We start from the raw sequence: 12,921 nt of genomic DNA, 5'->3' as shown, positions 1-12,921 counted from the left end.
TGTAACCATTGATGGAAAACGTAATGCAGTTTTATTACAAAAGGTGTCTTCACAGAGATTCTAAGCCAACAGCAACAAGACACACAAGTCTCCTACAGGAACAGCTTGTTTGTTTTCTCCACTCTTCCTGGAAGAGCCCTGTCATGAATTGTCAGTTTCCTACCCTACCCATGAAATCAGGGTACTTGGGAACTGTTCCAACACAGGTGCTCTCAGTGAGAAGAGTTAGAGATCATCATCAACTAAGACTCAGTATGAGCTGACAGTTTCAGTAACCACAGAAAGCCTTTGGCAGTTAAGAGAATTTTTATCCTTCTTTCCCTTTCATCAGCCAGCATTGTTATCCAATAATCATTATTCATAATATAAATAATTGAAACAAATCTCTTACTCTGAATAAAGGGAGTTGCTCTATACATTTTCACAAAAAAAAATTTGGTTCTAGTCTCAAGATAGGGGCAAGTACAAGTCATAGCTCAGTAGACTTAAATTATTAGGCAAACCAAGAAAAGGAAAGGTTTGTCCTCTACTGATTCTCTATATCTAGTTTTTCATATTCTTACAGATTCACCAGCGCTTGAAACTACTACAAGAACAAACTAGGCCTGAGTTCTATGTAGTTAAGAGTTCTACACCCATCTCCATCAATCCAGTTGCTGGGATGCTTAGCTCATGTTTTAAGGAGATAGTTATTGGTGAAATATTTGTAACTGAAAAGATGATCCAGCCTTCTTTCATGATTTCATCTCTCCATGCAGCAAGTTTTCAAACCCACAGAGTGTCTTCAGAAATGCAAATAGTTGCAATAACCACTCATCTGTGCTGTATTTCCATGCACCAACATAAGTTGTTGCTTTAGACGCATATTACTGGACATTACTCAGGTTTCATTCTCTCTTTCCTTATGTCATGAAAATTAAGGAATACATTTACAATTAAACATTACAATTAATTTCATGGATACACTTATAACAGTTATATTAGTCATAAAAAGATGCTTTACTCTTTAAATTAGGTAACGACAACTGTCTTTAGTAAGACCTCTTATTGCTCCGTTTACATAGAAGTGCCAGGAATGTTATCATTCTCCAGGAATCAAGAACCACAATCACAGAGGCAAGTTCTATATCAAGAAGAATTGCCCTCAGTGTTTGACTGAGTGACAGAACTTGTAACTAAAATAAAAGTAAATTAAAAAAAAAAAAAACTCAACAAAAAATAAAACTAAAAATTATATTGCAGTGATTAAGGTCAAGTTTTATACTCTGACTTGTTTTTCGGAGTGAAGAATAGTAGCAGAAGATTGATATTACTAACAGCAGATACTTTGGTTTTGAGGTGAAAAGATACAGAGCCACTAACACTTAAGTCAGAAACAAGAGCTATGGAACAGACAAAAGCTGAGCAACAGAGAAGCTGGCTTTTATTTAAGCATTCTAGCAGATCATGAACAAGAAACATATCCCAGAATTTGCAACCATCAGTTAATGATTTCAGGGATCATTTCCAGTAACCAGCATTAACACCATGTGTTTGCTAACACATCCTTAAAGCAACTCTGAATGACTTGCTGCATCAATTCAAATTTCAGCTATATTTGGAATTGGAAAACACCTATAGATTACCCCACTTATGTTCTGAAGCTACACATCTCTAAGTGTAAAACACACTGAACCATGTTTTACTTGGTTCATTGTTTTAATAAACCATATAAAAGGAATTCTATGTCTACAGTTCAATACCACTATATGGAGAAAGACGTCTTCTTGTTTCAAAGCACAAAGCAAAAACTACATGACACTAAAGTCGTTTTTGTTTCAACCGCCACATTAACATTTTCCATTCCATAATAATATTCTCAGGTTTTAAGCCCAAAACCCAAGCTGCACGTAATTACTAACAGAGGCATTAATCATCTCTATGCACATTTAAAGGAACAGAGAACCAAAGATTTCTTTCTAAAGCTGATGGAAGAGACTGGTGTAAATTAAGTATCCAAACATAATAACAGAACAAAGAGATTATTCCATTCAAATCAGAAGCTAATTTATCATTTTTGTAAAGACAATTCCTAACAGATAAAAACAAGTAAGGAGTTTATTATGTGTCTTTGATGTCTGATTAATTATTCATCAGCCTTCTCCCTCTTCCTCCTGTGGACATACCCTAATAGGTTTTATCAACTTCCTCAGAGCATACAGCCAAAGTTTCACAATATGGTAAATCATCCTTGAAGAAATTGCAGATATACTCAAGTAGAATGTTCTATTTTGAAAAAGGAAACTTTTACATTTTAAACTCCCTCTACTACACACAGACAAGATCTAGAAAGCTATAATGAAAAGTCTTACTCTCTCTCACTATCATGAGGGCTCTTCTACTCCTCTCATTTGCTTGCAATTAAGGTGGAGTTCTGTAGAGCTTAGATGAGGTGCTTTATCAATTCATTTCTTTCAGCTTAAAGATAATCCAGTACGAAAACACAGAGATGGGGAAAGGCAGATTTATACATATCCCACAACAAGCTACAAACATCAAGAAAAAACAAAAAAAAACAACAAAAAAGCAAGAACACCCCCTCCCCTCCAAAAATAAAATCCATCAAGAGCCATCTTTTGTCATGTGCAAAAAACTCCACAAGGAGAGAGCTTACCTTTTTCTTCTCCATCCTTTTCCAAGATACGTGAATAAACTAACCCATAAATATTGCAAACTAATTTCCTCTCAATAAGCACTAAGATGTCCTCAACAGCTCACTTCTCTTGCGTACCCTCAGATACAGGCAAGTCAACTATGCTAGAAGAACACTTAAGGATGAAAAAGCCGTTTTCCCATCCACTTTCCAAAACAGTCAGACCATTTCTCCTCATTCCAGATGTTTTGCCAGGTATTCAACTCTTGCTGCTGCAATCATGACAAGGATTTCAAGGCAGCCTACATTTTTCAGATTTATACAGGCAGTTTCCAAACTGGTGTTTTGCAGGTGTTAGTAGGTAATTTACAGCCTCTTCAGGGAAAATGCACAGCTCTTCCTGCATGGCTCTGTAACTCCAAGCAACTTCTCACTTGACAGAGGCCCACCATATGAACTGAGAACATGTTGATGGCTTCAGGTCATCATTACTTCCTCATCCACTACAATAAGACAGCTGCTACAGCTACATTAAATGTAACTCTTCAACAGTTCAGGTTGTTTGAGTTTGTTGTTTTTAAACTTTGTCACAGCCTGAGTACTGGTAGAGATTTCCACCCATTTTGAGAGTAAACTCTGTAAGTTTAGTTGTGCCTAGATGAGGTGGGCTTTGGCTGGCAATAGTTTTAATAGACTGACCTCACAACTTCAGCAAGTGACAAAACTCTCCGACATGTATGACTTTAACCCACCAACACAGGGTGTTGTTCTGATCAGCCTCCAGTTAGGCTTAATCTTACCCAAGCCTGCTTTTGTTTTTTTCCACTTTTAAAGACAGTACTTGACCCAGCTCTACTTAAATGATGTGACAAACTATGACTACAAGACAGGGTATTTATAAGTTGAGAGACCCTTGCTGATGGCTTGCCTGACCTGCCAGTTGTAGTTAGTGACTGAGATGCTGAAAGATGTCACTATACTTCAAGCCTCCAAATCTCAGCACCAAAACAAAAGGTGTATCACAGCATCCATCAAGAATCACTCTTGAGAATTTTAATGGTTAACAATTTAATAGACAGTAAGACAATTTTTCAATATTAAAAATAATGTAATAGAAATTGGATGCATGTAGACACCTATAAAACATACAGATTCAAATATAAAAGGGCAGCACCTATAGCATGGAAGATGGAAGGGCAGAAGCTGCATCATCACGTAGGCAAGTGCTGGACTTCCAGAGCAGATCACTGTCCTGAAACATCTCAGCCATTTCATTTGTGACTATGTCTTCAATCTTTCATTATGAGAATTTTATACCAATGTCACTGTCCTCAGATGGCTCAAGCTCAGAAAAAATCAAGGACAGAAAAACAGGATAATGGTCAGGTATTCATTCTCATGTAAAGCAGGTCAGATCTTTCAGAGCACTGACCTGGTTCAATGACACAGCCCCTGACAAGTCAGCACCTCCTTGAGTCCCTGATCCTGATGCGCTATTTAAATTATGTTTACTTCTCAAGTCCCTTCTCAGGTTCCCCTCTATTACCTTCATTCTCACACAAATAATTACTTCCTAGTGTGTCAGAACTCAACAGCTTTACCCATGGTACTGTTGGTATTCAGCAGAGCAGCAGCAGCAGTACTGCTCTGAAGCAGTTCTGTCCAAATCAGTGAAGTGACATGAGTGGGCTATGCCTGTACTGACAGAAAGCTAGAATCCATACAAGGTAGTAAGTGAATGAAGTTTAAAACATCAGAGGAGAACTTGCTTTCTCCGATTGGCAGTAATATAACAATACTCTGGCCATAAACGCTTCTAAATTCATTGCTAGAAAGAAGAGACTTTTCTCCTCTATGAAATAAAGTTATTTTATATAACATGTGATGGGTGTAAAATTTCTGTATTATCCTTAGTTGTCTTTTATAGAAACTCCTCCATATAAAATAGACTAAAAGTCTGATGAATGAGTTAACAAAAAAAAATAAATAAAAACTGAAAACCACCATATGGTTCATTTCCTCCTAGTGAAGTTTGATCAGATAGAATTCACAGTTTCATTTCATTGCCCACCAAGTAGTCCATATAGCAAGCTCTAAATTATTCACAGCCTACTGGGCTTGACTATTTTCTCCCTCTCCCAACCAGTTCTGTTGTCTTATGCTGTCACACCTTTAGCTACAAGAAATACCAAACCAAACCCCAACCCTCCCATAAGAGAGACATATCCACCAAGTATCAGCCAACAAAAACATTAAGATCTTCAGTTAAAAAAAGGACTGACTTAGTACATTATTCATCTTGTGATATTAATCTGAAGCCTCTCCCTCAAATTCTTGGCTTCAGTCAAAGGTTATATTGGTGCAAAAAAAGTGCCTGCCACTTATCTCTACATGCAAAGATTTTGCATGGGCAATATGCACCTTACCTCATAGTTAAGAAATTTTGTCAAGTTACTTCAAAATTTGAGTATTACTCTACAAAAGCTATCTCCCAAGAGAATATTCAAGACACAGTAGAACTGAACTGTCACATATTGGCAGCTAAGATAGAAATTAGGCATACCATGGTAGTTAACATGGGGAAGACTAATTTGTAAAGACTGATTTTATTAACTTCAATAGCCTAGCCCATTTTCCCACAGAGCACATCTCCTAGACCTTGTACAAGAATGGGTCTAAACACTTCAAACACTGCTACCAGCAGTTTCTTACAGATGCAGTAGTTTCAAGAATATTGCACCTTCCAAGCTGTGGAGTCCTTAATATAGGCTGAGCAGTCAGAGAATGGTGTTGCTGTGTGACAAGTTATTACTGTAGAATTTCACTGCTGATCAGTACCTACCATCATGAACTTTGTGATACTCATGCTACAAAAAGAACCCGAAGCAGACAGTGAGCAACATAAATAACTAGTAGTTACATTACTGTCTTGGTTATGCTGACAACTCCATCTTTGCTGTCACCTGTGTAGCCACCAGAAGACTTGCAATTAGATAACCTATCCTGTTCCTGTGAAACTACAGTTTCATGGATCACCTCTGCTTTTCAGAATGATGAACTGAAAACACAGCTCCAGATAGGAAACAGAACTTTAATTCAATATTTCTCCTAATGTAGTCATAGCTGTATTCTGCTAGATCAGGGCATCTTCCTTTTAAGTACCACTTCAGATCACACTTCTATTTGCTCTTTGTGAATTAACACAGAAAATAATTAAACAGTCTTTCCTTTTGTCTAGCTAGCAGGCAAGAAGTGAAAACCAGGTTTCCAAAACAGTCCAAAATGAAAGAAGAGCTGGCATTACCAAGCTGCAGAAAGAAACTAATTCTTTTTCTCGACTTCTCTAATAAATGCAACTTTATCAGATCAGGTTTCTTCTCAGAATGGGGGTGGGGGGAAATAGTTATACAACCCAGTAATACAGGCTAAGCTCGAAGAAGCAAAGCATTATTCTGAAGTCTTCCTTTCAAGAAAAAGTATTTCATATACTCAGGCTTCATATCCTTACAGCCAATACATCTATTACATCACTTCATTGCTGCAAACCAATTGTTCTTCCTGAAAACAAGAGTTTCAGCTAAAGTCAGCAAGAAGTGGAAGTGTTCCAGACAGCAGGTCTTGTAAAATTCATGGAGTCATGGGGACCAAGGGCTGTAGTTACACTGTATACGCTGCAAAACCTCAAAGTAGCAAATTATTCTAGCAGTAGAAAGTACTACAGGCTGAAATCTAATAAACACATCACATACATTAGTCATCTTGACAGCTTCTTATACCCACAATCCTTATGATCTCAGTGTATTAACACATCAGTTAACAGCAACACAATATTTTAACTGTATGCAGGTATTTCATTTTAAGCTAAATTTTAATGGCAAGGATATCACTTGCCGTGAATGACTTGGGAATTTTACAAGATTCAAAGTCAGCAAGTAAGTTCAAAACTGAACTTATGTGCAAGGTAAGTATTACCATACAATTCTAAATGCAATAGAGCAGTATGCAACATTGCAGTGCTTTCTATATCAAGCAAAACATGTCTGCCTTGCAATGGTTTGCTATTCTGACACAGTTGGCTATATAAGTACTAATGCAAGTAAAACATTTCAAATGTATGAGTCATTTGCACTTCTCTAACTGAAACGTCCATACTGCAAATACTCAAATGTTAATGAGATATGCTATGCAGAGCTGCTTTCAAGAAGTAGATTCAAGACGATTTTCAGTCACCTTTAGCTTCTACACAAGGGAACAGTAACTCACACTCGAGGCTAACTAACAGACCAAGTTACAACTCCAAACTTTGCCTACAAACCACAGGTCTGCTCCTCCTCGACTCTGTCCTCAACTCTTGCGCTGATAAGGAACTGCCAACTTCCACCAGTATAAAAACCAAACCCACATGCCTGGGAGGCTTGTGGGTTTTTTTCAGGGTAGGATCACACCAAGTAAGTATTTTGCCTTTTATAGTACATACACTTAAAATAGGAGTTTCCAAGACAGCAAAAACCACACAGCATATCAGAGACATCTGTGAGCCGTTTTAGGGTGCACCCCACAGCGAGCGGAGAGGGCGGTACAACCAGCAGCGGCTTCAGCACTTCACTACACTTTATCATTATGCCGTTCCTCAGGTGGGGAAAAGGCAGACTTCGTCCCTCAGAAAAACGGTGAGCAACTCGCTCTTCCGGACAACTCACTGCCCTTCAGCGCGGCCCAAACAGCCGGAGACGGCTGCCAGACAGAAGCCGCCGAGGTCCAGAAAGCCTCCCAGCTTAACCCCTTCCCGGCCTCTGCCTCAGCCATTGCTACAGACAGCACCGTCGGTGAAGTCGTTCCCTCCCGGGCCGCCGGTCGGGCGGCCATCGCGGGCGCAGGGAGGAGGGCTGGCACACCTGTATGAGGGTTCCACGGCCACGGGAGCCCAGAGTTGGCCGCGGCGGCAGAAGCTGCTGCCGTGAAAGGGAGCGGAGGAGCCGCCACTACTCACCCGCACCAGGTTGCTGACAGCGGCCTGCACGGCCGACACGGGAGCGGTGAGGTCCGGGATGGCCTTGCCGTCCACCTCCCCCTCCTCGTGCATGATGACCAGGTGGGAGATCTGCTGGGCCACCGGCTCCAGGATGCTCTCGATAGTGCGCGTATGGAAGACGGGCATGGCGGCGGCGGGGCGGGGGGCCGGGGTCCAAAGTCTTCACAAACTCCTGGCAAACTCTGTCCCTGTGGGCTGGCGTCCCACTGAGAACGCCGCGACCTCGGCGCAAGGAAGCAAACGAAGAAGAGAAGGAAAACAGACACCCGTCCAGAGCTCCACTCGCCCCGGAGCAGACCGCAACAGCCCGGGGAAGCAGCGCCGAACTGAAGCTGGCGGAGGCGGGACTCGAACTCGCCGCTCTCCCGCTTTCCCCTGGCAGCGCCCACCCCGCACTGGCACAGCGCTCCAGCCAGGCGGCGGGTTTTCAATCACCACAACCTAACCCTCCCACGGCTCCCCGCCCCCTCGGCCGCCCTCGCCCAATGGCCGAGCGGGGACATCCGCTCCCATTGGCCCACTGCAGCGTCCATCAACATTCCAGACCCTCCCTCTCCCGCCGCCTTTCCGCAGCACCCGCCTTTCCCAACCAAGCTTGGTTGCGCGGGCGCTGGTTTCCCAGCGTTGAGGTGACGTCAGACATTCTGGTGTCCATATAAGGAGACGATTAAAGCCGGGGTGCCGGGATATAGTGACCGAGGGAGCGGGAGGGGAAACGGGATTCCTGGGCCCCGCCCCGCTGACGGTGCAGGTTGGGACTGTGGGGCTGAGGCGAGCGTGCCCGGCGGGGTGCGGATGGCTGGGAATGACTGGGGAGGGGACGTCCCTCGCCTGCATCCCCCCACTGTTCTCAGCTGCCGCTTCTGGCGGTTTCCCACGGAGAGCGCTCCTCACGCCGCAGCCGCGGTCTCTTTCCCCCCAGCGGGGGCTCCCTTCCCTTTAGGGGTGTGCGGTCTCCCCTCAGGCCACCCTCAGCCAGTACGGAACAGCCTGGCCCGGCACGCCCGGGGCGCGGTCCCAACCGCTTCCGTCCCCCTGAGAAGAAGTGGCGGGAGGCGGCGGCCGCTTCCCTCTCGCCTCCCGTCTGAAGTGGGGAGGGCTGTCCTCGCTGTCCCGCTCCTCGCCGGCCGCCCCGCTGAGGCTGAGGGGCCGCGGTGGGACAGTGGCCACCCCCTCGGCAGCACTAAGTCGGGAGAGCAATGCCCGGCGGTGGCAGCCCAGCGTGGCGGGCTGGGAGCCCCAAGTAGGGGGCGAGTGCATCGGGGCTTACGGTTTTCCCGTTACAGCCTCTGGTGATAACAGCGGCACGGGAGCTCGTCTAAGTACATTTAGGTGAGCGACGTGGTTTGCGGGAAGGAGTAGAAACCGTAGCTAGAGAGTAACATCAATTCCCGTAGCGCTACAGTTGGAGCACGTCTGGCGCTGGCTGCTCCCTCGGCAGCGGAGCCCCTGTGCCCCCCGCTGCCTGCCGCCTCCGGAGTGCCGCTCCTCACATAACAGTGGGTGACTCAGGAGCGAGCTGAGGCCGCAGTACCGCTGCCAGCCCTAATAAAACTTAGGGGGTGAGCTCATACGGATTGCGACGTTGACCGCTCTCCAGCGTGGCCTGTGCAGTGTCTCCTGTGACACTGGGAGTATTCATGGTAATAAAGTGTGTGAGTAAAGGGTTACAGCGGTGCGGTCTGTGCTTGTGCTTGATAACACGAGCACAGAATTAGATTTGGAAAATTATTTCTGCCTTTTAGGTATTTTCTGTTTGTCCTGGTGCTATTTTAAACTATAAATCAATGTTCCTGTCAGACTAGCTTTCACTCCTAAGTGCTTCAGAGCAAAATAGTACACTTTCTGTGCAGCGTTTGAACACAGCCCTACAGGCAGACACATTTATGCATAGAAAGAGCAATTAAATCATTAAGGCTTCTGGTATGCATAAGAATCCGTCTTTATAACTTCTAGTACCAGAGTTGTCATTGTTGGAGCCTCAGAGATAATTACAAGTTGTAGGCCTAAGAAGTTAAGAAAACCCCATTTGACACAGGGTTATAAATCTTCACACCACTTCTAGCTCTGAATTTCTTTTTGTTGCTGTCCTCTTTCTTTTAGCATGCTGGGAATTGTATTTATGTGTGGGGTTTCTTTTGAATCTGTAGTGGTAGAAGTCGGAGGACTGATTTCCATATTGAACAGTCTGGTTTTGTTTGGAAAGAGATGTACCTCTAGGCTTGATAAAAGATAATCAAATTATGTTATTCACAACATACTTAAAATAACAGCCTCTCAGTGGCAGTGAGTGTATGAAGTCATTTAAACTATGCACCATGAGAAGTTTTTTGCTGTTAGCTACTGGCTATATAGCATGTACTTATTGTTCCTAGTATATGCATTCCCAGCATATACTGTGGATCAGTAATAATGCACACACATAAAAATCCTTCTAGATAGTAATGTGCAGCAGCTGGGAATTATAGAAAGCAATTAGTCTGTGTTATGAACTAATAATCTGCTAAATTCTGTTCTGTGGAAGTATGCAAACCTAATAAGCCACATATTTAGTCTTTTGTGGGGCTTGCACATAAGCTGATTAAAAATAATTGCTTTAAGTCTGGGATCTTGTCTTCTGTATTCTGGGTGAAATATGCATGTGCGAGAATATGTTTCAAAGAAAAAAAGTGTTATCATTTTAAAGGGCTGTCTTGGTGGCTCTAATAAGTGTATTAGAGGCAAAATATAACAGATGATATATTTGGTAGCCTTCTGAAACTTTACACACCTGACTGTTTATGACTGTTTCTGTTTAGATGGCATGTTGGTATGAAGAGTTTGTTTCACTATTTGGATTATATTGGTGTAATTTTTGCCCATGCAAAAATCAATTTTTATTGTCTGTACTACATGACTACTGCAGGGCCATCACTGAAATTCCCTGCCTATTATTCCTGTGGCTACCTAATTTTTGCGGCCACATCTGGCAAAATTCCCCACAATTAGAAGCAATACATGCAGCACTGCTTTTTTTGTTTTTCAAGTACTAACTTTACAGTGTTTTTTCTTTCTTTTGCAGTATTCAGATGTCCCATTGACGTCATATGAGTAACAGCTTTGCAGCAGGTACATTTTTAGATGCTTCAGTTTATTTTGCCCTTTGCACTATTTAGGCTATAATTATACATTAATTATGCTGCTCTTGTGAGATCATTTCTCCAGTTTATACAGTTCCATTAACTCTCCAGGTCCTAACAGCTGGTTAGAAAGTAACAATCAATTTGATCACAATATTTTCGATTTACTGAGCCCAAAGTAGAAAAGTGTGAATTCCTTTGTCATCTTCCAATATGGTATTACACATGCAACAATGTATTCCCTGCTGAGAAAAAAGGAGTTGCAGAACCTCCTTTTCCTTCCACACACTCAAAATCTTAGTGTTGTTAAGAAGCAGTATCTATTATTAGCATGACAGTGGTGACTAGTATATCAAATAAGTTAAAGGGGTTAGAATGAGAGGATTAGCTTTTAAGACACTATTTCCATGTCTTTTACTATTTCATAAGACCTCAGGTGAATCCAGTTGAACCCATTTCTGCAGAGAACTTGGTGTCAGTGGTCTCTGCTGCTTACAGAAATCTCCATTGACTTTAGGACCGTAATGTCTCCGTGTTCCAGATAATAAATTTTAATTTTCTCATACATAATGAAGTATTTTAATGATGCAAAGAAATCCTGTCTTTACTTCAAGTGAAATATATGGGTACAAAGGTAATGGGCTTTGGTAGAAAAAGGGAGAACACTGTGTCCTCACAAACAATCTAGCTGCAGTGCAGCCTCTTCCATAGTATATTTCAGAGAGATGGGTATCCTGCGGTCAGGGCACATGGCACTGCGGCTGCAAGTGGCAGGAGCAGTAGAACAGGACATTCCAATTCAAAGCCAAAGCCTCGGGACTTCTGGAGAAGCCACTGGCTAAAATTAAATAATGCTATATTTAGTGATAATGAACTCTTTGAATATATGCATGTATGCAATTGTTTTCTCACTGGATAATCATGAAGATATTTAATTCTTTCATAGGTTCTTTATGGCTTAGCATGCACACTGAAGATTTGTAGCTTCGTGTCAGTAGATACAGGAGTTTACTGCCGTCAGCAAGTACTAAATGGCCAAATTAGACAATACTTAAAAAAAGAAATTGCTAGATAGGAGCAATTTTCTGTCTATATGTACAAAGTCCTTCCATATACAGTGGAGAGATACGTTCACTGAATAAATCTACATTGACATACTTTTGAACATAATGAAAATTATGAACATACCATGTTCATTAATTCATCTTGACTAAAACTCAGACCTCAGAGGAGCTTCAAGTAATTATAATAAAGAAAGAAAATTAACCTCATACAAAAATACTTCCTTCTTCCTGCCTGAGATCCTGAACCTAGAGTTATTTTCACATAATTGGACCTTGTATTTGCAGAAAATTCCATAGAACTCATTGCAAGATTGCTCTGTGAAAGTACATATTTTGTTCTCTGTTCCTCATTAGCATGCAGTGGTGTCACAGAAAGAACAGTGTGTATTCAACACTGTGCCACTCATAGGTTTAAAGATCATTTTTTTAAGATCGTAGTGAGAATTTTATCATGTTGCAAAGGGAAGAATCCGAAATGACTCTGATCTATGCAAACTTCTGGGCTTTAAAAATCTGTCCTTATAAATGTTACGTTTATAATCTTCAGTTTAGAATCTTTTTAAAGTACGCTAAAAATGTGGTCATCTTTTTCTTAGTCACCTTTATAGCTAAATTCATAGCTATTAAGAATTAAATTGTGCAACTCTTACACATAGACAAAGCACAGAGATCTTCTTTTACTTTCCTATAGGTTTCAAGTGTTAGTAGACTGGATTTTTGCACCATTTACAGAGGTGACATTACCTGTGTAAGTACTCAGAGATAGGAATGAGAGGTTTTTAAATCCTGTCCTAAAGGAGCTTGGCTATAAACTGTTAGTACTGTTAAAATATTTAAAACTCATTTCTATTTAAGGTGTTATGTTCCATATGATACCATATATTCAGTCCACTAACAAAAATAACCATTGGTTAATACAATTTTTAGCATTTTTTGAAACCAGCAGGTGTTTGGGTTCTGCTGTCTTGGAGCTTTTGGAAGATGAGAAGCAAAACTTAAGGGCTACAAAGTTTGCTGCAGATGCCCTAAAATTTCAGGAATGAAATTAAATTCCCATTTCTGTTTTGGGCTGTG

At 41.7% G+C, this 12,921-nt stretch overlaps 1 protein-coding gene across 2 annotated transcripts in view; it reads right to left on the bottom strand.

Annotated features, from left to right (window-relative positions):
- Positions 1-8,067, bottom strand: part of VCL (vinculin) — a 63,093-nt gene extending 55,026 nt beyond the window's left edge. For both annotated transcript variants that reach the window (XM_034065304.1, XM_034065303.1), the window contains exon 1: positions 7,623-8,067. In XM_034065304.1, the coding sequence (XP_033921195.1) occupies positions 7,623-7,790 (168 nt within the window). In that variant the 5' untranslated portion in view covers positions 7,791-8,067. The remainder of the gene's footprint in view (positions 1-7,622) is intronic.
- Between the last annotated feature and the right edge of the window lie 4,854 nt (positions 8,068-12,921).

The sequence above is a fragment of the Melopsittacus undulatus genome, chromosome 8, assembly GCF_012275295.1.
Source record: "Melopsittacus undulatus isolate bMelUnd1 chromosome 8, bMelUnd1.mat.Z, whole genome shotgun sequence".
In the NCBI taxonomy this organism is placed as follows: Eukaryota; Metazoa; Chordata; class Aves; order Psittaciformes; family Psittaculidae; genus Melopsittacus; species Melopsittacus undulatus.
Note: the sequence above shows the minus strand (reverse complement) of the source record. Positions and strands in the feature narration are given on the sequence as shown.